General features: G+C 44.2%; 2 protein-coding genes across 3 annotated transcripts in view; both read left to right on the top strand.

The window, feature by feature from the left end:
* Positions 1–20,251, top strand: part of EFCAB5 (EF-hand calcium binding domain 5) — a 49,853-nt gene extending 29,602 nt beyond the window's left edge. The window contains exons 12-21 of the mRNA XM_066636445.1: positions 3,879–4,168; positions 5,107–5,279; positions 7,380–7,608; positions 7,769–7,921; positions 10,260–10,363; positions 10,864–11,117; positions 13,170–13,402; positions 14,059–14,155; positions 15,476–15,592; positions 20,190–20,251. Of these exons, the coding sequence (XP_066492542.1) occupies positions 3,879–4,168; positions 5,107–5,279; positions 7,380–7,608; positions 7,769–7,921; positions 10,260–10,363; positions 10,864–11,117; positions 13,170–13,402; positions 14,059–14,155; positions 15,476–15,592; positions 20,190–20,251 (1,712 nt within the window). The remainder of the gene's footprint in view (positions 1–3,878; positions 4,169–5,106; positions 5,280–7,379; positions 7,609–7,768; positions 7,922–10,259; positions 10,364–10,863; positions 11,118–13,169; positions 13,403–14,058; positions 14,156–15,475; positions 15,593–20,189) is intronic.
* Positions 20,252–20,280: 29 nt separating this feature from the next.
* The window catches only part of NSRP1 (nuclear speckle splicing regulatory protein 1), a 31,434-nt gene continuing 25,982 nt past the window's right edge, over positions 20,281–25,732 (top strand). The window contains exons 1-2 of one of the 2 annotated variants that reach the window (XM_066636392.1): positions 20,281–20,333; positions 24,551–24,632. In XM_066636392.1, the coding sequence (XP_066492489.1) occupies positions 20,314–20,333; positions 24,551–24,632 (102 nt within the window). In that variant the 5' untranslated portion in view covers positions 20,281–20,313. Of the gene's footprint in view, positions 20,334–20,518; positions 20,555–24,550; positions 24,633–25,732 lie in introns of those variants that run through there. The other variant, XM_066636393.1, reaches the window with a different exon arrangement.

Genomic DNA, 25,732 nt, shown 5'->3' with positions numbered 1-25,732 from the left:
TAAATTAGCCTTGTGCATGATCCAAATCTGAAGGCTGGCAGTATTCAAGATCCAGAGAGTGTGGGATTTTTCTGCCTAGTGTCTTCTGAAATACTGTACAAGGGCTCCCCCTTGTGTTCAGAAGTATATTGTGCAAACCCAACATTATCATCTGATGCAAAACTGCCCCTTCCCAAGTTAGATCCAGCCCATCATCTGCTCTGCCTGGCAGAGCAGGCAGAGAGATCTTTCCTAAACTTGATACCTGAAATAGAATCTGGAACCTTTTCCGTACAAAGCATGTTAAACTGAACTATGTTCATTGAGAACATAAGAACATACGAACAGCCCCACTGGATCAGGCCATAGGCCCATCTAGTCCAGCTTCCTGTATCTCACAGCGGCCCACCAAATGCCCCAGGGAGCACACCAGATAACAAGAGACCTCATCGTGGTGCCCTCCCTTGCATCTGGCATTCTGACATAGCCCATTTCTAAAATCAGGAGGTTGTACATGCACATCATGGCTTGTAACCCGTAATGGATTTTTCCTTCAGAAACTTGTCCAATCCCCTTTTAAAGGCATCCAGGCCAGACGCCATCACCACATCCTGTGGCAAGGAGTTCCACAGACCAATTGCATGCTGAGTACATAGGAATGCAACAATTCATCAAACATGTCTGCTTGGTTGGCAACCTTCAGTCTCGAAAGACTATGGTATAAGACTACAGCACCTGGTATTCCCAGGCAGTCTCCCATCCAAGTACTAACCAGGCCCGACTGTGCTTAGTTTCCGAGATCAGACAAGATTAGGCATGTGCAGGGTAATAGTTGCTCCATTAAAAGGGAGTGATGGGGTGGCAGCAATTGCTCACTAGATAGCTAGTGTGGAAGTAACCATCCTGCACAAAAGGATGTTAATCTACACTGCTATTCAGTGGTGTCATCAGGGTTTGCATCACCTGGAGCAGGAGACCAGCATGTCACCCCCTTGATGAACCTCCTCCCACGAAGTGGGCAGGACAACACCCTGGGTGGTGGACAGGGTGATGCCCCATTGTCCCAACCCCACTTTTTGTTTTCCTGTTGTAACTTTTGATAGAATAGAGATATTTCAACGCAGTCTATTTCATTGCATTCTGCATTAAATGATACATTGAATGATATATAACATGATGGTATTCTTCATAAGAACATAAGAACAGCCCCACTGGATCAGGCCATAGGCCCATCTAGTCCAGCTTCCTGTATCTCACAGCGGCCCACCAAATGCCCCAGGGAGCACACCAGATAACAAGAGACCTCATTGTGGTGCCCTCCCTTGCATCTGGCATTCTGACATAGCCCGCTTCTAAAATCAGGAGGTTGTACACGCACATCATGGCTTGTAACCCGTAATGGATTTTTCCTTCAGAATCTTGTCCAATCCCCTTTTAAAGGCATCCAGGCTGGATGCCATCACCATGTCCTGTGGCAAGGAGTTCCACAGACCAACCACACACTGAGTAAAGAAATATTTTCTTTGTCTGTCTAACTCTCCCAACACTCAATTTTAGTGGATGTCCCCTGGTTCTGGTGTTATCTGAGAGTGTGAAGAGCATCTCTCTATCCACTCTGTCCATCCCCTGCATAATTTTGTATGTCTCAATCATGTCCCCCCAGAGGCGCCTCTTTTCTAGGCTGAAGAGGCCCAAACACCGTAGCCTTTCCTCATAAGGAAGGTGCCCCAGCCCCGTTATCATCTTAGTCGCTCTCTTTTGCACCTTTTCCATTTCCACTATGTCTTTTTTGAGAAGTGGTGACCAGAACTGGATGCAATACTCCAGGTGTGGTCTTACCATAGATTTGTACAACTGCATTATAATATTAGCTGTTTTGTTCTCAATACCTTTTCTGATGATCCCAAGCATAGAATTGGCCTTCTTTACTGCTGCTGCACATTGGGTCGACACTTTCATCGACTTGTCCACCCCCCCCCCCAAGATCTCTCTCCTGATCTGTCACAGACAGCTCAAAACCCATTAGCCTATATGTGAAGTTTTGATTTTTTGCCCCAATGTGCATGACTTTACACTTACTTACATTGAAACGCATCTGCCATTTTGCTGCCCATTCTGCCAGTTTGGAGAGATCCTCCTGGAGCTCCTCACAATCACTTCTGGTCTTCACCACTCGGAAAAGTTTGGTGTCGTCTGCAAACTTTGCCACCTCACTGCTCACCCCTGTCTCCAGGTCATTTATGAAGAGGTTGAAGAGCACGGGTCCCAGGACAGATCCTTGGGGCACACCGCTTTTCACTTCTCTCCATTGTGAAAATTGCCCATTGACACCCACTCTCTGTTTCCTGGCCTTCAACCAGTTCTCAGTCTATGAGAGGACCTGTTCTCCAATTCCCTGACTGTGGAGTTTTTTTAATAGCCTTGGTGAGGGACCGTGTCAAATGCCTTCTGAAAGTCCAGATATATAATGTCTACGGGTTCTCCCGCATCCACATGCCTGTTGACCTTTTCAAAGAATTGTATAAGGTTCGTGGGGAAAGACTTACCCTTGAGGTGTGGCCCTCCACGATGCAGAATACTTGAAGGGTTAAGAACCTACTTCTGGATAGACACAGTCTTCAGGAGAAAAAAATGGAAACAAATAAGTTGGTAGAAACCAGAGTTGTTGTTCAATCCAGACTTGTGATGTGAAGCTGAAACCCTATCCCTACCATCCCCCCCTAAAAAACCTCCACTAGAAAAGCTTTAACATGTTCCATTGTTCAATTGTTCTTAGAATTTGGCTCAAACTACATGTTATGTCACCCCTGTCATTAAGAGACAGGCTTAAACCAGAAGTGTCTTTTTCATCACAAAAAACAACTGTGGAACCCCTGGTGTGATCTGGGACCATGGTAAATGGAGGGGGGGGGGAAAAAACACTTTCTCCCATGCCATTACTCCACCGAAAGCCCCTGCCCACGAGTGCTTTTGGTTAAGAGACAGGCACTTCTGGTTTTGATGTATAATTTGCCTCTTAGGAAACTGGGGCATGTCACACTTGTATACCATCCAGTTAAAGCCATGATTTCAAACTTAGCTTTTTATATATAACCAAATGGTAAGGTTGCACATACCTATCATTCAGTTTCTCACTTTGAACTTTCCTTGTCTCCCCTAAGTAGAACAAGACTGGCTGGAAAAATGACCAGCAGCCTGGATCCAGCGAAACATACCCCTGTGAACAGGGCAAAGAGGAACCTTGCAAAGTGATGGTCTTAAAAAAAACAAAAAAACAGGCACTCTCTTGGGACAGAATACTAGCATTCCTTTTGCTATGTAAACTTCTTGAAGAGCATTTTTGTTGTTTCTGGCAAGCAGTCTGTAGATATTCTTAATACTAATATTTTAGCTAGAGTTCCTAAATCTCTTTGTCAGGGCACTCCCTGGGGCATGGCTATTGCACTGCCCTAACTGAATGGCCCAGCCCAGCAATTTGAAAAAACCAGACAACTAAAGCAATGAAAAATATTTAGCGATGCAGATACCTGGTTATCATAAGCCACAGTAGTATAGATCTTATCTGTTCTGCCTTTCCTTTGGTGTGGAATGAGCTAGAAGGGTTCCCCTGGATGGTTTGCTTCTGTGTTGCTGTACTGTTAGGATTTGGTTTATCATTATGAACATTTTTTTGAACATTCTGTTTTTAATTATTGTGAGCTGGTTTACTTGATTGCAGAACAATAGTATATAATCAACAACAATCAAACTGCAGCCAATGCCCTTATCAAATTTGTTGAGTATTTCTACAAGGCCTCAAAGGGGAGAGTTGTATCTTTCTGAGATTCATGTTCTCAAAATGTGTGTCATTAATTGCTGGCCTACCTGCCCTCCCCTTTGCTTTCTCCTGCCACATACAGCCAAGCTGCAGCTCCCAGTCCCCCAGTGGCATCCGAGCGGGGTGGTGAAGTTAACCCAAAAAGACTTCCAAACATACATCGAGTTGGTTGTCTCTGAGCTCACTGGCAACGAAGATGAAGTGCTGGATAACGTTGTGGAATTTCTCGTGTCGACTGTGGAGCGGACTCACATGGAGCGACTACGAGGCACAGCCCGGCGGAAGTGGGTCCGTGGAATCCAGCACATAGCCAAGAGCAATGGGAGATGCATGGAACCTGTGTACCAAGAGGTCTTCAGGGCTCTGTGTCGGGTTGGTGTTTATGTCATAGATATGCTCTGTGTGTAGAAAGGTTGACGTGTTTGGAGCATTCCAATTTGGAAAAAAAAAAAGATATAGACCAATCCATGGAAGATATGTATATCAATGGCTAAAAATTAACCATCATAGCTAAATGGATCTCCCCAAAATATAAGTCCAGGTCTTGCCATTTATACAACCAGATACTGGAGACAAATCAAGGAATGGCCTGCTTGTGACCCTCCAGCTGCATCTGATTTTTCAGTATGCTTCTGTGTGATCTGTCTCTTACTGTGTGACCTGCCATTCAGCTGAACAATCACATTTTCACTGCTTGGTCTCAGGCAAGTTGCACTCTTGAACATCTCTACATGCATTTCAGTAGTCTCTGTGGCTAGTAGTCTCTGTAACAAGTAGCTGATAGCAGGATCAGAACAGTCCTTGGAGAGTTGACAGGGAACCAAATACTGAGAAAAGTGACTAAGGACCCAATCCTATCCAACTTTCCAGCACCAGTACAGCTGCCATGCGACCCTGAGGTAAGGGAACAAACATTTGCTTATCTTGAGGCGGTCTCTGTGACTGCCTCCCCACCACAGGATGCCATACATGCCCCATTGGCACAGCTGCATCAGCACTGGAAAACTGGATAGGACTGGACCCTAAAACATCTTGCATCCAATGAAACGGGGGAAAGGGTCACAGGGTTTAGAAAAAAGAAAAGAAACAAGAAAGGGACGCAAACATGCATTTAACGTGATGTCTGTTTTGACCCCGGCCTGCATATATTAATCCCACAAAACTCAGTGAGATTTGCATGGCTATGAATTTGTTCCACATTCCATTGGAGGGAAATGAAATGAAGTCTCAAGTACCAAAGGTAAAGCTAAAAGTATACAGCTAATGTGTAATAATAACCACTGGAAAATATATCTGTCTTTTTTCCCCAGGATGCAGATGCCCATGGAGATGGCAAGAGGCTCAGTGCATACATTGCCCTCTTGGAATTTAATTCCCTTTTCCCAGAACGAGGAGATATTCTCCTTCGTTATGTGGCCTGCACAGAAGATGATGCACCATATATGCTCAACCAGATCCTTTACATGGATATGAAAGGAGTCAGGTAAGAAAATTCCCCTAGTTTTTTTTCCCCTGAGGGAATAGCTGGTCCTGAACCAGTGGTGTAGCTAGAGGGGGTTCAAAGCACTAAGTTTTTCAGGGAGCCTCACCACGGTGTGCAAGTGGCCCGTCCCCCTCTCCTTTGGAGCCATTCCGGGCGTACGCCTCCATTTTGCTCCCACTGCCCAGAATGGCTCCGAAGGGGAGATGGAGGGGCCAGTTGCATGCTGTGCAAAACTTAGTGCTTTGCACCCCCTCTAGCTATGCCACTGACCTGAACAAAGCTGCTCTAAATAACATACATATTCAATGTGTGTGCCATTTTCTTTCTGTGAATGGTCATAGCAAACATCTCCGGTTTTGTGCATGTTAAAATGTAGTAACTGGAGGGGCAGCATTAGCGCCTAATGCAGATGTTCCCAAACTCCTGGAGAGTTTGGTATCTCATAAGTCTTTGCAGGGGAGTCTCTGCAGGGCAGTGTTGGTGCTCCTGTGATTGGCTCCCCACACCCTCCAGAAGGTCAGCACAATCCCTGGTGAATTGCAAAACACCTCTTCTTTGCAGTAGGGGTGCAATAGCAGGAATGCTGTCATCACACCCCTTAAGGGTGCAGCAACCAGTTTCCCCTGACTGTGCCGTCACAACCTCAGACCTAAGACAAGAGATAAACTGCCTATTGCAATCATAGTAGGGACCTATGAGATAACTGTGTTCAATTAAAATCTTCCTTGTAATTTAAACCCATTTATCAGGGTCCTTCCATCTGGAGCAACTGAAAACAGATATACTCCATGTTCCTCATGACAGCCTCTTGGGCATTTGTAGACAGTTACCATGTCTCCTCTTAACCAATTCTTCTCCAAAACAACAAGTAAACATGCCCAACTTCTTCAACCTTTTCTCATAGAACACGGTCTCCAGCTCCATCACCATCCTAATCCCTTTCTCCTGCACTCGCTCCAGTTTGTCAATATCCCTTTCAAATGGCAAAGCCCAAAACAGGACACAGTATTCCAGATGGGCTGTGATTAAAGCAAAATACAGGGGTACCATTATTTCTCATAATCTGGATACTGTACTTTTGTTAATGTAGCCACAATTACATTTGCCTTCTTTGCCACCCCATCACACTGCTAGGTCATGTTTAGCTTGTTGTCTACTAAAACGCCTAGATCTTTTTCACACATACTACTGCCCAGGCAGTAGTAGCCCTCAGTGTCAGAATACAGTGTTACCTGCATCACGGAACAAAAAGAGATGCCAGAGAGCAAAGAGAACCTCTGCTCCCTCAAAATAACCAGTCTCCTCTTCAAAGTCATAAGTGGAAAGATGGGGCAAACCTCTTCAATTGAATGTCATTCAGTTCTGATGTAACAAGCACAAAGAATCACTCCTGGGTGACAGAAAAGGTCAAACACACAGTATAACCTTTCCAGAAAACTGAAAGTTTCAAACAGCAATACGATACTCTTTCTGCATGCAAGATCAAGTCCTAAGTTTAACACAAACAAAGGAATCAAAGATACACAGCAGGAAGAAAGTGTCAATTCACCTCCTGGTACAGACCAATACTATAAAGAAGCAGGTTTAGCACCTGCTTCACTTCAGTTTCTTATGGCCACTTCTGACTTGACACATTGCACTCAAGGGATTGCTCCTTCACATCACTCCTGTGATTAGTACAGGTTCATGTCCATGCCTACTACTCTGCAGGGCCGGCTCATCCATGAGGTTTACTGAGACAGTTGCCTCAGGCAGCAGATTGGTGGGGGGCATTCATCTCTGTCACCTCCCCTGGTGCTGCTGCTCATCACACTCTGACTGATGTTTGGAAGGAAGGAAAAAGGAAGAGGGGGATTGAAAAAGGAAGAGAGGGATGAAGCAAAAGAAGAAGTGTGGAGGAAAGGAGAGTGGTGGGCTAGAGTGTTGCTCTCTTCCTTTTCCAATCCGCAGAATGAGAGGAGCAGAAGCTGGTGTCTCACCAGATGAGGGTAGGCAGCATTTGGCTTATCACCTCAAGCACCGGGTGGCCTTGGGTCAGACGTATTATTCTGCCATGTTCACCAAAGCCTCTCCTTCTCACAATTGCATTTTTCCTCTTAGCTTTGCAGCAGCATTAGAGAACAAGCCAATCCACGTCCCCAGAGTTCACCTGCATGGAAATATCCACTTCTGGAATGAAAGTCGTCTTGAGGAGGAGAGGAAGGGTTCCTTCTTGGTGGTACCACTTGAGGACATCCGAAGAAGAGTCTTTGGCATTCTTGGGCTTGACACCCTTCGGGACTGTAGCAAGAAAACCATCTTTGTGCCTCATGAAATTCGTTTCTATCAGGTGTGGGCAGCAGAAAAGCTGCAACATGTTTAAAAGGGCCACAGTCTGGGGTGGGGGGAAGGACTCATGACCCTAGTTGATGTTATGAGCAAACCTGTATTGCTACAAGATTTGACACTGCTTTGTTTCCAAATAAATGGAGAAATCTGCTCTTCTTCAGGGAGTTGCAAACACCTTCAGCATAGCGTACCACTACATCCGCACCCAGGAGAACATCATGCAGGTGATCATCACTGCTGTGGGATGGCTTTCTACTAGGGCACCAAGTCTCCACTCAATCACTACATACTTTATGGAGCCTGGCGAGGAGAGGGTAATGCCAAGTTTTCTAAGGAGTAATCAGATAATACTGTGTAACAAAAAGTGAACAATTTGGTGTTTCTCTGAACATTTTGATGTTTACTAACTTTGATGCAAGGATTTCAAAAATGCTTTCTATTTTTGGCATTAGCCACAATTTATGCTATGCAGTTTTATTAGAAGACATTGATTACAATGCATTAGGCCAGTGTCATAGCTAGAGGGAGTGCAAAGCACTAAGTTTTGCAAGGAGTCTCACCATGGCATGCAAGTGGCCCCTCCCCTTCGGAGCTATTCCAAAATGCCTCAATTTTGTTCCCTCTGCCTGAATGGCTCCGAAGGGGAGGGGCCACTTGCAGGACACATTCAGTTGCCTGCAAAATTTAGTGCTTTGCACCCCCTCTAGCTATACCACTGCATAAGGCAATAGGATGAATAAAAGCGCAAAATTTAAGATGACTTAAAAAGTTTTGATGATACAAAAAACTAAGATTACCGTCGTGATCAGTGCCACTGAATTGTATAAGAAACATTAAAAATTCAACATAAACAATTTTTGTGTTACACAGTGCAATGCATGCAGGGCATTTAGGAAAAGCAGCAATATAGTTGTAATAGTCATATATTAGAAGTTGTATAGTATAGCTATAATTGTCCTATTATTATTATTAGGTCTGCTCCTTTTAGGTTTGATTTTTCTATTAATATTCTTAATTTTTCTCATATGTAACAACCTGTACAGCTTAACCCTCCTTTCCGTCCACACCTTTCCCAGCATATACACAAAAGGTAGCAGTATTTTCTAGGCCTGGCTATTGTGCCTTTAACAACTACTTCGTGGCTAGACATTTTGCAGGCAAATATTTTCTTATCAATTGAACTGCATGCCAGTTCTTCCTTTTACAGACCTGGGACTAAAAGTTCTGTATTTGCCCAACACTGCCCAGTGAGTCAGTAGCTGAAAAAAGATTTCAGTCGCAGTTCTCCACAGTCCAAGTTTCTCAGTTTGCTGGACTATACTGGCTCTTTTTCCTTTAAAGCAGTGTTTCTCAACCAATGGTACAGATATAAACAGTGGTACTTGAGGTGGTGTCTGGTGCTACTCCTGGATACCTGCCTCCTGGCAGCGAGACCAGGAACGCAACACAACAAACAGCTGTAGGAGGCTTGGCTTAGCAGGCAGAGCTCTGAAGTACGCTTTTCCACGCTGGAAAAAGCCCTCCCATCCACCCTGACCCTCTTACTCATGTTTGTTGCTTCACATCTGGCCTCTCAACCCAGAAGTGACTGGCAATGATGTCATCACCAGTTACTTCTGGTGGTACGTACTTTGAATAGGACAAACGCTGAGAAACACTGTTTTAAAATACCCATGTCCTAGAACACTGATTTTTGCAGAAGTTCTCTCTTCTCTCTGCAGTATAACACATGCTTAGATGTCCTCAAGGCTTCTTTAGCAGACATGTGCACCTTTCCCAATAACCTTTAAACTGACAGCTAGAAAAAAGAAATGAAACAAACATTTTCATTGGGCCTAGTGAGAAGCAGAGAAAATACAAACACTGTGTAGTTATCCTTGAGCAATCAGCAGGTGGTGCTAATGTATTATTTCACTCTTCAAGAACTGCTCTGGTTGAAGGACCTGATTCCCAAGTTCTGTGATTGAACCCAGAGGTGGCTGACCTTCTTTCACCCGCTTCCTTTTTGAACTCAGGAGGCAGCGGAGTGGTAGAGGAAGGCAGGCAGGAGCGCCATGCCAATCTGCCACCTGAAACACTTTTAGGGTTCCTTTCTCCAATTCCAGTGAACCTTTGGACAAAATGTATGTTCAAAAAATTTTCCAGTCCTGCTATTTTCTATCAATAACATTTTGTGAAAAAGTGAACCAGATTGTTTCACAAGGCAGGATGCTAGCTTTCGCTCCTGTTCCCCAGGCTGATAAGGAGTGCGCCAGTATTTCCCAGAGATTAAACATACTGTCCATGATGCTTTTTGTTCTGGAGGGCACCTGGGGAAAAAAAATCTAGACTATGGTCAATATTGAAATGTAATAGAAGTGTAATATAATACTGTAAGACTGCTCAGCAGCTTGCTGCTAAAATTAGTACTTAACTTGAACATGGAAAAAAATTCTAAACTTTTAAAAAAATTGCACTCCATGATTCCTTGAATTTGGGACAGCTCTGTAGTAAGAATAAACAGGTTGTGGATTGCAGCCTAGCAACCAGTGGCACTATTCATCCAAACGTGTTCAGTTCCCGCAAAACTCTGTACATACTCTGTTTATCTATCTATTGCTGAGCTGCCCTCTTCCCTCCAAGCAATCGCAGACAAGTCTTTCTCTTTTTAAGATGCGAGACTATACCTTGCGCAAGGTGATGACTTCAGAGAGAAAAGGACAGACCGAAATCCACCCTCTTGGTCCTGTGATCAGCAGGAAAGAGAACATCTTCCGGTGGGTTGGAGACTTCGTAACTGGCATAGGGGATGCTGTGGGCCAGTTGTGAATAAGCATAGATGGCTACCTCACTGGATCATAGCAACTGTGCCAAAGCTACTTCATTTAATGGGACATACTTCCATGGATTGCACTTAATGTTGGGGTTGTAATTATTTAATAAGAATGATGTGATTTCATTGACTTCAGTAGCACTGTTCCAAGTCTCCTTTGGAGCAAATCAAATTGGGGACTGAACGTTAAGAATGCTTGATTGGCTTTCTGGAAGTTGCTTGATGGTGAAGAGGAAGGTTAGCAACCAAAGGTCAGGCTCTAGTACACCACACAACTTTTGCATGCAGTAGCCCGTTAAACACCTGCAAACATTTGGGTTTGCAACATCCCCCTCTTTAATAGCAAGCTGGGTGGTGCTTCATATAGCAAATAGGGCATGAGCCAATGGCACGGCAAAAGGTGCAAGTTTTGTGACATTGTTCATGATCATCTCTTCACTTTAGAAATTACCTGTTCAAGTGTATCGACTGTGCTGAGGTGGTGACTGCCTGCGTGTATGAAGAGTATCACATTGCGGTTCCACTAAGGGATTCAGAGGGCCAGGCCATTGCAGCGTTTGACCTCAACCTTGGACCCCATCAAAAGCTGCCATCTTGCGAGCATAAAGACGTGCAGAAGGCACTGAAGATGGTGCAGGCTGCCACTTGTGAGATACTGAAAGAGGATGCAGGAGATCTTGACCCATACTATGTCTTGGGTATTGTGCATCTTAGGTGGCAGAATAATTTTATAGTCAAATAGATTCAGAATATTTATGCTGCTTTGCCAAGTACAATAAAAGAAAACAAGACAGACAACCTTACAGACACAGGGTTACTACCAATTAAAATTTGGCATTAAGAAACTAGAATTAAAACTTCAAGGTTTCTGCTTGAAGGAGCTGCCACTAACAAGGTCTGCTGCAAGTTAACTGCTAAAAAGGGAGGTAGTGAGGCTACTTGAAAATTTCACTCTGAGACTTGGAAGCGCTGCCTACTCAGAGATGTCAATCAGTCAGACCTGACAACTGTCACCTGTACATAGGAGGAGGAGGAGGGCAGGAGGTCTGGTCTAGAGGGTAGAGCCTCCATTTGCCTGAAGATTAACATCCACAAGGTCGCCAGTTTGAGGCCACCGGCACTGTGCGACCTTGAAGCAGCTGGCAAGCTGCAGCTGAGCTGTTCCATCTGCTCGGAGCGTGGGAGGATGGAGGCCAGAATGTTAAACCAGATCGGAATGTAACACCTTGAATGTGGTGGTTCTTGAAAGAGAGAACCTTCTTTCAATTTGTAAAAATCCCTGCGTGGATTTAATAAGCCTGCCTGTGTAAACCGCCTTGAATAAAGTCTTGAATAAAGACCAAGAAAGGCGGTATATAAATACTGTATATTATATTATTATTATTATTATATTATTATTATAGGTGGGTTTTTTTTGAGCTGGATTGCCATAGTGGATTGGCAGATACTTGAACAAATCACTAACCAGGCTATGCCATATCTTCAAAACTTGATGTGATAGGGCAAAACTGATGCCATTTTTTGGAATTAGTACCCTAAATATACCCATGAATAAGTCTAACTTTTAAGAAAGCAAAATGTGTTATCTTACATGTTTTGCAACTCACAGAGATAAGGTTCATGGAGACACTATTACCATCTTGGACTAGTTGTCTTTATGCTGCTGGGGTTTTTACTACTAATTTTTATATTGTTTTAATTCTTAGGGGTATTACCTTGAACATCACATAAGAGGGGAAAGATGGGATATAAATGTTTAAAATAAATAGAGGTCATAGTTTGTGGTGAAGAAAATGCACTCTGCACATGTTCAGAACTCTCTTTATATTTCTTAGCTATTGAGTTCAGATGCTGAAAACAATTGGTTGTGGGGATGTGCCCACAGGCTGAGCTGAAGCCGAGCCCTGGAATAATACACTGCAATGTATTTTTGAGACTTGTCAGATAGAGGGTGCAACAGTGCTGCAATTTTAAACGCATATCAGAATGCTATAACCATTTTGAGTCCATAGCTTAAAATAGTGTGCTTTTTTAATTGGACCAATATGTTGTTTAAAAATTGCAAGCTTACTGCCATTACAAGGATGTTCTTAATATAAATACTTTGCAATTGGATAGAGCTTTCAAGTTTTCAAAGCGTTTCATTTTGATGCAAGGCTACAACACTCCTGTAAGTATTATTATCCCCATATTGCAGCTGAGGCTGCGAAGGAGCAGCTTGCCAAAGGCCACTTAGGGCCCAATCCTATCCAACTTTCCAGTGCCACTGCAGCTGCTATGCAGCCCTGATATAAGGGAGCAAATGTTCCCGTCCCTGAGGAGGCCTTCACGACTACCTCTCTCCCCCCCCCCCCAATAGAATGCAGTGCATACCCTGTTGGCACAGCTGCATCAGTGCTGGAAAGTTGGATAGGACTGAGCCATAATCAGCTCATAGCAGAGGTGTGGCTGAACTGAGGAAGTCCTGATTTGCAGCTCAGTCTCTGAGCCACTGTGCTACACTAGCTCTCTTCTTGCACAAATGTACCAAACAAAATTGCAAATCAGACCTTTTAAAGCTCATTCATCTCAGGTGTGACCTAGTAGGTGCTCCAGCCAGATTCTTTACTTTCAAAGGATTCATAAAACCAAAACCCACTCTTGCCTATTACTTTCTGCCTCTATGTGTGTAAAGCTATAGCCTTTAAAGGCTTTACTGGCAGATTCTTAAATGATGAAAGGTTCTTCAAAACATCATTTTGTGATTCCAGAGGCCGAGTATGTTGGGGACTGGAGGCGTGGAGGAGTCCTCTTCTACCGATTCATGCTGCAGGACTTGCAAAACTGCATCTGGAATCTCGACCCTTGGCTTTCCTTTGGAGAAATCAGGTGCTTTGAACGGCCTCCCCGCCTGGTGCATAAGATATTGAAGAGTGTGTTGCTGGTGTTGTACCCGCAGTGGGCTGGTACAGAAGAGGTTGAGAATTGGAAACGTTGCATTCAGGTGAGAAACTAAAAAAACATGAGTGTGTACCAAAAAACAATTTAACATTCTGAAAAGATGCCCAGAAGTCACTGAACAAGGTTAATTTACAATGGGAAGAAACAAAAGACCCACAAGAAGTCTGGGTTGAGGAAAGAGGCAAGAAAATGAATGAACAGCCATTTAGTTCTAGATGCAGAGATTCTTAGGAAGGATACAGGTCTGCAAATGTCTAGTACTGAGTTACACTCCCCACTTCCCCATGTGCATTTTATGTGTTTCAAAATATCTTCCCACCCTGACCAAATCACAAAAACCAACCAAACCACATTTCTGAAAAATGCTCACTGCCACACTTATGGGTACATTGCTTTACCAGCTGGAAATTTTTGGAAAGCTTAAAATTTTGGAGGAGTTTATTCCCTCTTCTGTCTAGAAGTATGAGGGGATGCCACTCCCAACTGCTTGGATGATTACCTGACCATCCAAAAGTGGCACTGGTGACCTCAAGCTTCCAGGTAGAAATGGCTTAAAACCCCCTTCTTCTCTTGCCTCTTTCTGCCCAACAGACAGTAATTTCACTTCCCATCTGATTTTCACGGTACCAACCTCATTCTACCTGAGCGATCTTACACATTCTTATTTTCTGATTACCCCCTGATGTTTTCTGTACACAGAAAATTGATGGCGATCTTATTGAAAACATTTGCTACTTTGATCCAACTGCCTCCTATGTGCAGGTTCAGCCAGAAGCTATCTATAACTGTCTCAAAGGTAACTCTAAGAATTTTTCAGAGTTGTGGAAATGCTTGATGAGGACAATACTTAGTAAGCGTTTGTGTTGGAATAAGGCAAAAGTAGAAGAGGTTGCACGTAATAGGAAAATTTCACCAGTTTCCTATCTATCTTTCACTCTGCATCCTCTCAGAGCCATACTAAGATCCAAGGCACTAAGATTCAGATTTCATGACATATACAGTACTCTCCACAGTACCAATTTTGTTCTGAACCACTCATTTGGGTGACATTCCCGTCGGTTCCCTTTGTAAAGCAATGATTTTTATCCTTTCTGGCTTTGTCACCTGCTATAAATGTGCAGGACAGTCAGTACATAGACAGGTGTACACAATACAGTTAGGGGCTGATTTGCAATGTATTCATGAACCACGGGAGAATTGCCAATTTGACAAACCTTACCACAATATCTGGTCTAAATTTGATATTGGTAATAAAATGTACTGGGTGGGATCTAAATGGCCAAGCATACGCTTTTGCGGATGCATCCCTTCCCACAGCAGCCATATTATCCTCTGAAAAGCCACAACCTGATGTTCATGGGTCTCTGCAGTCCAACATCTAATGGAGTGCGCTTGAATGGATTCAGTCAAAAATGAAAATCAGAAAAGTCCCTATCATGTGCTGTGCAAAGCACTTTAAAATGCATGCAAGAGTACATACTGGCAAAGTGCAGCTATGCCTGCATCTTTGAGTTATTTACAGCGCAATCCTAACACACTGGAAATAGGCAGGTCAGTGGGCCTGTGCTGTATCCAGCGCAAGTTTTGGGCGCTTAGTCATTCAGCCCGGGACAAGAGGAATTGCTTCCCCTTACCACGGGGAGAGCCACTGCATTCCTAATAGGGCTACCCAGACCTGCGCCACCTCTGGAGGTAGTGCAAATCCGAGCAGTCCAGGGTCTGGCCCAGGCTGCCCAGGAACAGGGTTTGGATCCGACATAACAGCAAGATCCTGGCTCCGCCTCCCGCTCCCTGCTCACTCCCAGGACTGCCCACTGCCTGCCCCCTGCCCCAAAACGCCTCCTCCCCACCCTCCCCACACCCCTGCGCCAGCTGAGCTTGGCTGGCGCAAACTCAGCATCCCCGGGGCCTGTGCTGGCGCAGTTAGGCTGGGGACTTGCGCCTCCAGGGTGGCGCAAAAGTGTGTGACACCCCTGGGTGTCCTAGTTAGGATTGTGCCCTTAATTGGTGCTTGCACAGAGAGATAGTACATCTGCCACCTTTACTGGATTGTACCAAACAGATAACATGATTTGACATGCAGTCTAATTAGCATTTTGTGCTTTTAAATAATTAGGTGCAGAAAGAAGAGATGTGTGGAGATTTGGTTCAGCTCCAATAGAATATCTCTACAACTGGACAGTGACCTGTCTGTCATTAATTGAACTTGCAAAGAAACTTCAGCGCGACCAGAGTGTGTCAGCACGATCGTTGGTTGTACACAAGCCTGTGCCTCAACCAAGTGGAACATCAAATATCTCATCAAGGGTTACTAGGCATAGCCTCTCTTTGCCTTAGTTGTCAATAGTTGAGGCAAACATTGAGGGATGGGGGAGTTATTTATTTATATACAGCTGTTGTTTGTTATGTGTTTGTGTGCTGTGACTCCTTGGTCAAGCTAGGTGGAGTCTTCAAAAATGTTCAAGGAGATGTTTGAATGCAACAAGGGGCATAAAGTGCTGTTCAGGGACCAGACAGATTGCTCTGATTTCTGTTTAATTCTGGCAAAAGAAAGAAAGGGAGGACAGGAGAGATTTGGGGGAAGGGGAAATTACAGCTTGCACCTCTATTGGGTTAATTCAACTCACCAAAAGATCAGACGCAAGTGAGAAAAGAGCTCCAGAATTAAGCAATTGTTTAGCAAACCTTCTCTTGCTGAAGTGGCTTTTTAGAAGTCACTTTAAGCTTGACATAATGAAGAGCGCTTGCTTTTCAGTTCCTCCCAATAGGAAGCACATTCTCATTTAAAGCAAGATGGAGCTTTTCTATTGGCTCAAGCTGGAGAAGACAGCCAACCTCAGTGTTCTGATGCAAGATTCCATCTTTGCAATACAGTAATTTATCTCTCAGCAGCATCTTTTTTTAATAAAATTTGGGGAAATTAAAAGTTTTTTCGTTCTTTAGCTGACAAAAAACAATGGCATATCTACCAAATATGTTGTAATTTGAGAGTACAGGTTGCTTTTAACTTTCCCTGATAAATTGATTACAGCGTTATTACAATTTGCGATCTCCGTGATTATCTGATGCCTGCAGCAAGTGAATCTCTGGAGCAGAGGGGGAGAGGGAGACATTTCAAGTACTTTGTAATGATAATCCTGGGAACAGTGTCCTCAGAAATATATTGATACTGACAGGTTCTTGTCCGCTCTGAATTTGCTCACAAGCAATTCAGCAAGAATACAAACAACTTTTTCTAATGAAGAGGGTAGGGTGGTCATGTTTATAACTACACAGTGCATCTTAAATTTTCATAAAAAGATGAGTCCATTGGTTCTCAAACGTTTTAACCCCAGGAGTTACTTTTTAGAGTAACAATCTGCTGGGGCCCACTGGAAATGATGTCATATCCGGAAGCGACATCATCAATTTAGGCTTCAAACGTAAGCCGCACTTAGCCAAAGGTCCCATTATACAGCAAGCTCGTGCTGTTATTTTGCATAGCTCGGAATTCAAACATTCCAGATGAGAATTCAAAGCAGAATACAGACTTGGATCTTTCTCCAAACACACAGACCTTCCCCTTTCCAGAGTCCCATCTTTCCATCTATTCAAAGCACCATGCCTCTCTTCCCACAGAGAGCCTTCCCTGCCCAGCAGCTCCGTACCCTGTATTTTCAGTGGCTGCTGAGCTATGTGTTATGTGACCAACCTGAAATTGGCTTGTGACCCACTCCAACCCACAGTTTGAGAAATGCTGGACTAGGCCATTGGCTGCTGCAGAAACTATAACCAGTGCACATTCAAATTAAACATATACCAACATGTCCAGTGTGGTGATCAAGTCCTTATTTGCTTGTGCACTTGCTATGTGGACTCAGACAAATCCTAGTTAGCAAAATGCATGTTATCAGACTAGCCCAAATTTAACTGCCCCAAAATTCATGAAGAATTATGAGGTTGAAATCTGTTAACAGTTCACAGTTTTTTATTCCTTATTTGACATAAAACTGCAGGGCAGCCCAATCCTACCTAAGTCCCTGGCAGCAATGTAGTGGCACCAGTGTGGCTTCTGCTGCATCCTGCAGGGGATTTTTAGCTGCTGGAGGTCTTCTTGGGATAAGGGGATAAAAAGGGCCCACCTTTACACTGACATGATTGGACTATTTTTTTATAGTTGTGATAGCAACAAGTGGTTATGTACTTTTTGTAGAGCAGGACTTTGCAACTTTTTTTTTTTTGCAAGTGCCACCTTTTGCATATACCACCACTGCCAAGAGATGGCAGCTGTGTAAAGAGTGAATGCTTTACCCCACAATTGGAGCTGTACTCTGAAGCTTTATTCTCCAAACTGTGCCTCTTTTGGCCCTTCTGAAAAGCCAGGCAGTTGCACAGCCATATCTTCACTAGTCATGCACCACTGCCCCAATCCCACTTCCAATGATGCCAAGCCAGGCAGGGCAGTCTATGCCACTGGTTGAAAAGTACAGACACAGAATGAAAAGGCAGGTTTCTGTCCAAAAAGTTCACAAGAGAGAGAACAGAATAAGGGGACAAACGTGGAGACAGGGAAAGAATGGGGAAGAAAAGCCTTAATGGAAAGGTTTGGAGGAGAGATTTAAAAGAAATACTGGACGCGGTATCATGGAGACACTGTGGGAGGTGGTTTCAGGCAAGGGACAAAGGACAGGGGTGCTTGAGGGAGCAGGAGACCTTTGAGCAGCTGAGGGTTGAGGAGCTGGGTGAGCAAAGATCACAGGTAGACATGCACTGGGGGAGAAGCAAGGCCACAAAGGGTTTTGAAAGGATGAGAAACTAGTGCAGGACCCAGGAGCAGACCAGAAACCAGGATTGACTGTAGGATTTAAGCAAGGATATCACCAAGCAAGGAGAGAAGTAAATAATGTTAGCAGCAGAGTGCTAGACAGAGGCAATGGAATTAAGCTTAGACAAAGGGAAACCAGAGAACAGCCAGTAATTGAGGTGAGATATGATAAAGGCGTGCACCTGTTTTTGTGGATAGGCTACACAGAGATAGTTCCAGATGTGTAGAAATTCTAGAGCTGGTTCATATGCACAGATTCATCACTGGATGGCTGCAGCATCAAGCATAGATGCGAATGGGTCATCATCACTGGTCAAGTTCCACAGAGATCTCCTCTAGCCTCAGATGCCCCATCAAGTGTAAAGAAAGGTGTGAGCCAACAGCTCTTAGGTGGTAACGGAAGCCCAGCAAGTTCTGATAGCATACTTTCGCTAAGTCTTGACTGGAGAAGGATTCTTGCAGAGTTCCTTTTCTTTTTGGAGAAAAAAATAACGTGTATGGGTGTGCATGTCTAAAGGACCTTAAGGGCAAAGTGAGCGTGAGCACATGAAGCTCCTTTCCTTTCTGAAGGGAGCAATCTGCAGTCTGCAAAGGAGAAGGCAAATCCCCCAAAGTGACTCCCTCTCTGCAAGAGGAACCCCAGGTAATTCGACTGCAGGGAATTAAGGTGTTTGTGATGGGTGTTAAGCAACATTGCCACATTGGGGGTAGAAAGGAGCTCTCCAAAGCCTGAGCCCTTGAAACTGTTGTAGGACACGGGTATTAATGTGAAAGTTGTGCCCCATATACACAGGGCCCATTAAAGGAGGTAATTTGTACCCAAGCCCAGGGTCAAAAAGGGGGCCCAAAAATTTCTTGGGATCTTACATTTTCTGATCTCACCCAAACTCGCCGACTACGTGGGATGCTGGGTGCGCAGTGGCAGCTGCTGCCATAAGCCACATGTGCTGGGCTGAGGAAAGCAGACATGACAGTCTCAAACCTAAGAGGAAAGTGGCCTGCTACAGTAGCTCTTTGGCTTGTGGATCTGCTTGCCATGAAGGAGCGTATAGGAGCTCAGGGATGCAGCTGCTGCAGAAGTACGTTTTGGTTTGCACAGGACACCTTCCATTCTTGTCGGAGCCTAAATACGACGCTGCTAACATTCTGCAATGATTTTCTATATGTAAAAGATTTTAGAGAAACTAGGAGTGTGTTTGGTTTTCCATATTACTGCATCTAGCAGCTGACACTGTGCAGGTGGGTAGGCCTGGGCTCTGCATTGCGAAGCATGGTAGACCTGGGCTCCAAAGCCTTTGCTGGTGGTTGCCACCCTCCCCCCTCTACCCTTTCTGCTCCCTCCCCACGCCTGTTCTGCGTGGCCCTCTCCTGCTCTGTTTCAACCCTCACCACCCCTTTTGGGAAGGGGCCTAATAAGAAACTTTGTACCCTCCAATAAAATTCCTCTCGGAGGCCCTGCATCGACACACATCCTGAAATGCGCTTTGGCCCTTCAGCATCCTCCCTTTTCCTTTCTTGACACCCCAGCCTACAAAGCGCCTCCTTCATCACCATCATCATCCTCCCCACAAAGACAAGCCTCTTTTAGAGCCCAATCACTTGCATGCCTACTCAGAACTAAGTCCCACGATAGTCAATGGGGCTTACTCCCAGGAAAGTGTGCACAGGCTTGCAGCATGAGAGTCCAAGCCTAGGCATGTCTACTCAGAACTAAGTCCCATGATAGTCCATGGGGCTTACTCCCAGGAAAGTGTGCACAGGCTTGCAGTGTCAGAACCCACTCCAGTGCAGGTCTACTCAAGTAAGCCCCATCATGCTCAGTGGGGCTTACTCCCAGGAGAGTGTGCACAGGCTTGCAGTCTCAGAGCCCACGCGTATGCAGGTCTACTCAGAAGTAAGCCCCATCATGCTCAGTGGGGCTTACTCCCAGGAAAGGGTGCGCAGGCTTGCAGCCTCAGAGACGAGCCTCGGCATGCCTACTCAGAGGTAAGTCCCATGCTACTGAATGGGGCCTTCTCCCAGGCAGGTGAGGGTAGCAGCGCAGAGCCGTCCCGTCAGCAGCGGTTTGTCGAATCTGCGGCTGCCTGACGCGGGGCGGGGCGGGGCGGGGCGGGCTCCCCAGGACGACGACGAGGGACGCCCCCTGCAAGATGGCGGCTCCGAGCAAGCAGTGAGTGGGGGAGGGGCGTTGGCGGTCGGGCGGCCTGAGGGGGCGCGGAGGGGGCGGGGAGCGGGGCTCCGGGAGGGTCCGCCTTGGCCCCCGAGAGCCTTGTGGCTGGCGGGCGAGCTGGCAGGCAGGCCTGGGCTGGCCCAGGCGAGGCGGAGGGCAGGGCAAGGCAAGGCAGGGCTGCCGCCGCCGCCGCCGCCTCCTGTCCGGCGGACTCGGCTGTAGTGAGTGTGAAGCCTCCCCCCCTCCTCCCCCTCACGCACCCTTTTCATTAACTACGTTGTCTTACATTTATTCACTCACAAAGTGTGTCCCCCACTTTGTTTCCCTGCTGCGCCCTCAAAGCAGCTTCCAAATATCACACACAAACACAGAGTGTCTATATACACATATATTCACAATGTTCACACACACACACTCACACATACCGAGTGTGGGTGTGTTCACACATACACAGTGCACACACAAGCACAAAGTGTATATATATATATATATATATATATATATATATATATATATATTTGCACATACAGTGTGTATGTATATATACACACTGTGTTGACTAATATGCACACACTTTGTGAATACACACACACACAATCGGTATGTATATATTTATATATATACACTGAATATATACACACACTATACATATATATGTATATGCATATACACACACAGTGTGGATATATGCACACACACTTTGTGTTTGTGTGTATAGTGTATGTGTGTGAATACACACTCTGTGTGTATATATATACAGTGTGAATATATGTATATATGCGCACTGAATATATGTATATGTACACACTACATGTTTGTGTATACACACTGTATGTGTGAATATATATATACATGCACTTTGTGTTCGTGTGTATACTCTGTGTGTGTGAATATATATATATTGTGTGTGTGAATATATATATATATATATATTCACACACACACACACACACACACACACATATATGCATATAAAAACATTAAAATATAATAAAAGTACTAGAAAACCTAAAAAGAAAGGAAAAAACCTTAGCACTGGGACCCACTTTTTAGAATCTGTCTGGACCCTCCAGAAGTGATGTAATTGAATCCGAGGCTGCAGTCCTACCCACACTTACCCAGGAGTAAGTCCCATTTATTGTTATTGTTAAAAGCATTTACAGAGTAGCCTGTTAGAAGTAGAGATATGCAACATTTTCCCATACCACAGTAGCATCAAGTCTAATATATTAAAAATAATATTGGCACTTTCAGTGGAGCTTTTGCAACCAGTTAGCTGTTTTCCTTCCTGCCTTGCCAACCCCACAAGACATTCCGATACCAACCTGTCTTTTTCTGCCATTATTTAATTATTTTTCGAGTACCCATGGAGGTACACGTACGCTAAGATGGGAACCACTGCCCTAGATGTATGAAAGGCAGTTGTGGTAAAGATTGAAGGAGAAGCTGCTTGATGTTCATTGGGGGAAAAATGAATAGGTTATTAGGAAATGTGTAAGGATTAGTCAGTTAATTAGACTGAATTGAGGAATGTCTCTGGCTAATAAGGTGGCATTTATTTAGTTATTTATGAATATTTATATTCTAAAAAAATACTTGTAGAAACTGCATGTATTAGGAACCACCTTGCAAGAGGCATTCCCCCTTAACAGGAAGGGATGCTTCATCTAAGAGGGTGCTTGCTGTTCCTTTGGCATGTATCATCTAAAAAATAAGGGAAGCCTGCTGCTTCCTTAAAAATTTGTTTTATTTCTATGCGTGCTCTGTTACGTATCCAACTATGTTCTATATCAGGGGTGCCCAAACCCCGGCCCTGGGCAACTTGCGGCCCTCGAGGACTGTCAATGTGGCCCTCAGGGCGTCCCCAATCTCCAATGAGCCTCTGTCCCTCCAGAGATTTGTTGGAGCCTGCACTGGCCCGACGCAACTGCTCTCAGCGTGAGGGCAACTGTTTGACTTCTCTCATGAGCTGTGGGATGAGGGCTCCCTCCACTGCTTGCTGTTTCACGTCTGTGATGCAGTAGCAGCAGCAAAGGAAAGGCCTGCCTTGCTTTGTGCAAGGCCTTTTATAGGTCTTGAGCTATTGCAAGACCTTCATTCATTCATATAAGTTCATTTTTAATATATCCATTTATGTAAACTTATGTAAATTTATTCAAATTTTAAATGTAAATTAATTCTTCCCCCCCCCCCGGCCCCCAACACAGTGTCAGAGAGATGATGTGGCCCTCCTGCCAAAAACTTTGGATACCCCTGTTCTATATCATTATTAGTGTTATTAAGAACTGTCATATTCTGTTGTTCTGTCTCTGAGGGGACTTTCATGGCAGCTAACAGCCTGGTCAAAAATAAATTCAATAAAATGATATAATAATAATAATAATAATAATAATAATACAGGTATTTATATACTGCCTTTCTTGGTCTTTATTCAAGACTTTATTCAAGGCGGTTTACATAGGCAGGCTTATTTAAATCCCCGTAGGGATTTTTACAATTGAAAGAAGGCTCTTATCTTTCAAGAGCCACAACAATTCAGATGTTTCGTTCTGATCTGGCCTCCATCCTCCCATGCTCAGAGCAGATGGAATAGCTCGGCTTCAGCTTGTCAGCTGCTTCAAGGTCGCATGGTGCCGGTGGCCTCGAACTGGCGACCTTGTGAATGTTATCTTCAGGCAAATGGAAGCTTCTACCCTCTAGACCAGACCTCCTATATAAAAACAAAGAAAAGAAAAAAAGAGTACACTGTATTTTCAAATATGTCAGCACAGATGTAAAAGCCAGACGACTGTATGGTGGCTCCAATGGGTCTCCTTGGCTCTTCACCACTGTTGAGCAGGCACAGAACCAAGAAGACCTGTGTATGGCTCTGTGGCCAGGAAGGGAGCACAGGGCATGGTGGCAGACTGCCGCCATCTCTGCTCCTTTCCTGGGTCTGATCCTCCCTGCCCAGTTCAGCCCCCTTCCTGCCCCGAGAAGACTCACTGCCAAACGGCAGCATTCCTTACCTCTGGCTGCTCATTGGCGACATCTTCTTGGCCCTGAAGCCCAGCCCAGCCCTCCTTGTTTAGCAGGTGCTGGGAATGTGCTTAACAGCACGTTTGGAGCACCCAGAGCTGCACGTGTATGCTGAAGAGCTCAGGATTGGGCTCTAAATTATCTTTCATCATGTGCTGTCCCAAGTTATTATGCAAATTGGTTGCAGAAAGTCCAGAACAGTGGCGTAGCTAAGGGGGTGCAGGGGGTAGCAGTTGCACAGGGCAACAACCTTTAGGGGAGCAACAAGCTGAGTTTGACAGTAGTGACCAACATTGTGAAAATCTTGGTTTGTACAAATAATGCCATCATGTTATATATCATTGCAAAAGTAATTTAATACAGAATGCAATGAAACAAACAACACTAGAATATCTGTTTTCTATCAAAAGTTATGGCCAATTAACCAGAAAACGAAAACACAGCTACCCTAAGGAACAAAAACAATTTCTTTAACTCAAAGCTGACCTATGAGACTGATTGTTCTGAGATCCAATGAGATGTTGTTATGATAGATACAGCATGGAACCAATAAGGTGTTAATATGAATCAGTTCTCATTTCCATGTATTATAATACAACTACTCCTACTAACTGGTAAAGAGGCACTTTTTCAAGTGGTGCTCCTCTTATATTTTGCAGGAAGAGAATAACCGTCTTCACCCCAACAGTGTCTCTAACCAATAAGGGGCACACTGTTTATTTATTTACTTAATTAAGTTTGATTTTGTTGTGGAGGACGGGATACAAAATCTTTGATCCCAGGTAGCAGATAGAAGCTTTATCTATTCCACTGGCTGGGGGGGAGGCAGGTTTCTCCCCAATTTGCACTTTTTAAAAGCCTGGGCATGACGTCACTTCCGGTTGTGACATCACTTCTGGGGCATAATTTTGAACTCTGCAGCTGGCTACACGTTCATTAGCTACACCACTGGTCCAGAGCCAAGCAAAAAGGTACTCTCTGGCACAATCCAGCATCTCTATGTGGTATAATGAAGCAAACTTTGAATGTCCCACATTTTTTCCCTTACCCTTCAGTGTCCTAAGAGTGTTCTGTCCCATCTAGGTCTCATTGTTTCCCAAACTGTCAGCAAAGTCCTGCATGTTTTATACTCAATTACAGCTACAAGATGGTTGCTAAGTCTTTGGAACATGGAGTCAATTGTCATATTCTTTCCACAGGTATGGGCTTATATTTCCCAAGAAAGCACAACAGAAAACCTTCATCAAGCATTCAGTGTTTATGGATGACTCTGATGAGGAGGTTAGTTTTCTTGTGATTTTTAAAAAATATTATTTGTAACCTACCTTCTGGTCTATAGCAGGTGTCCAAGGCAACTTACAAACTTACACTGGGTTAAAGTGAATTTAGATTCTGCTCAAGAGTATTTAACACCTCATAGATTGTTGTATCTCTCATGGTCTAATAAATAGATATTGGATATGTATTTTGACTAAAGCTGATTTCTTTCCTATCTTTCGGTCTTGGCAGTGCCTTCTTTCAACCTTACTAGAAATAGAGGCATAATACATAATACTGTAGTTATATAATATTGAAGTTTCTAATTTAATGCCTGCCCCCAAGAAAGTTCCTTTATGTTATTTTGGAAGTGAATAATATGTGTTTAGAACTTGTAATAAACCTGTCAATGACAGCCAAAGTTGTATAGCTGCTTCTAGGAAGAAACCCTTTTTCCACAATCACAGACTGGCTTGGAAATGTCTGGCATACTGTTTTAATTCCAGTGTTGCCAGCAAGACAATAGAAGAAGCTCCCAGCAAGTCCAGACAGACAAGTTTATTGAAAAGTAGATGTTTTATAGGCTATTGGAAAAATTGGGTTTACAGCAATGTTACTCCATTTGTGGGTTTCCAGTACTTCATGACAATTATTGGGCTGTTTTACTGTTCTTAACCTGATAATCATATTTAAAACTCAAGAAATTAAACTTTATTAGATTTAAAACAGATTTAAAGTAATCAAAATTTAGATGCAAAACCACTCTGGCAACCAATCCAGATGTTTGTTAAAAAGAGTCTAGAGGGAGTTCCTTGTGGATTAGCAAGAATTTAACTATCTTCCTCCAGCCTGAAAACAGCAAACCATACAGGTCTGTTTTGGGATGGAATTCCACAGGGAAAGAACAGCATGGAAAAGACGGTGCTCCTCCCTGCCAGATCAGGCAGCTGGACCTGACGCTTGGGAAACATTCATGTGGAATGATGACACTTCTAGTTTTCCTAGCTACTGTGTAAGGCAGCAGTTCTCAAGCTCTCTGGGAGAGTTGGAGCCACAGTAAGTCCTTGCGGGGCTGCAGGGGGAGGCAGCTACATGATCCGCAGGATTGCGTCGCTAAGGGAGCT

The sequence above is a fragment of the Tiliqua scincoides genome, chromosome 8, assembly GCF_035046505.1.
Source record: "Tiliqua scincoides isolate rTilSci1 chromosome 8, rTilSci1.hap2, whole genome shotgun sequence".
Classification (NCBI taxonomy): Eukaryota; Metazoa; Chordata; class Lepidosauria; order Squamata; family Scincidae; genus Tiliqua; species Tiliqua scincoides.
The sequence above is the reverse complement of the archived record's forward strand: the minus strand, read 5'-3'. Positions and strand labels throughout refer to the sequence as shown.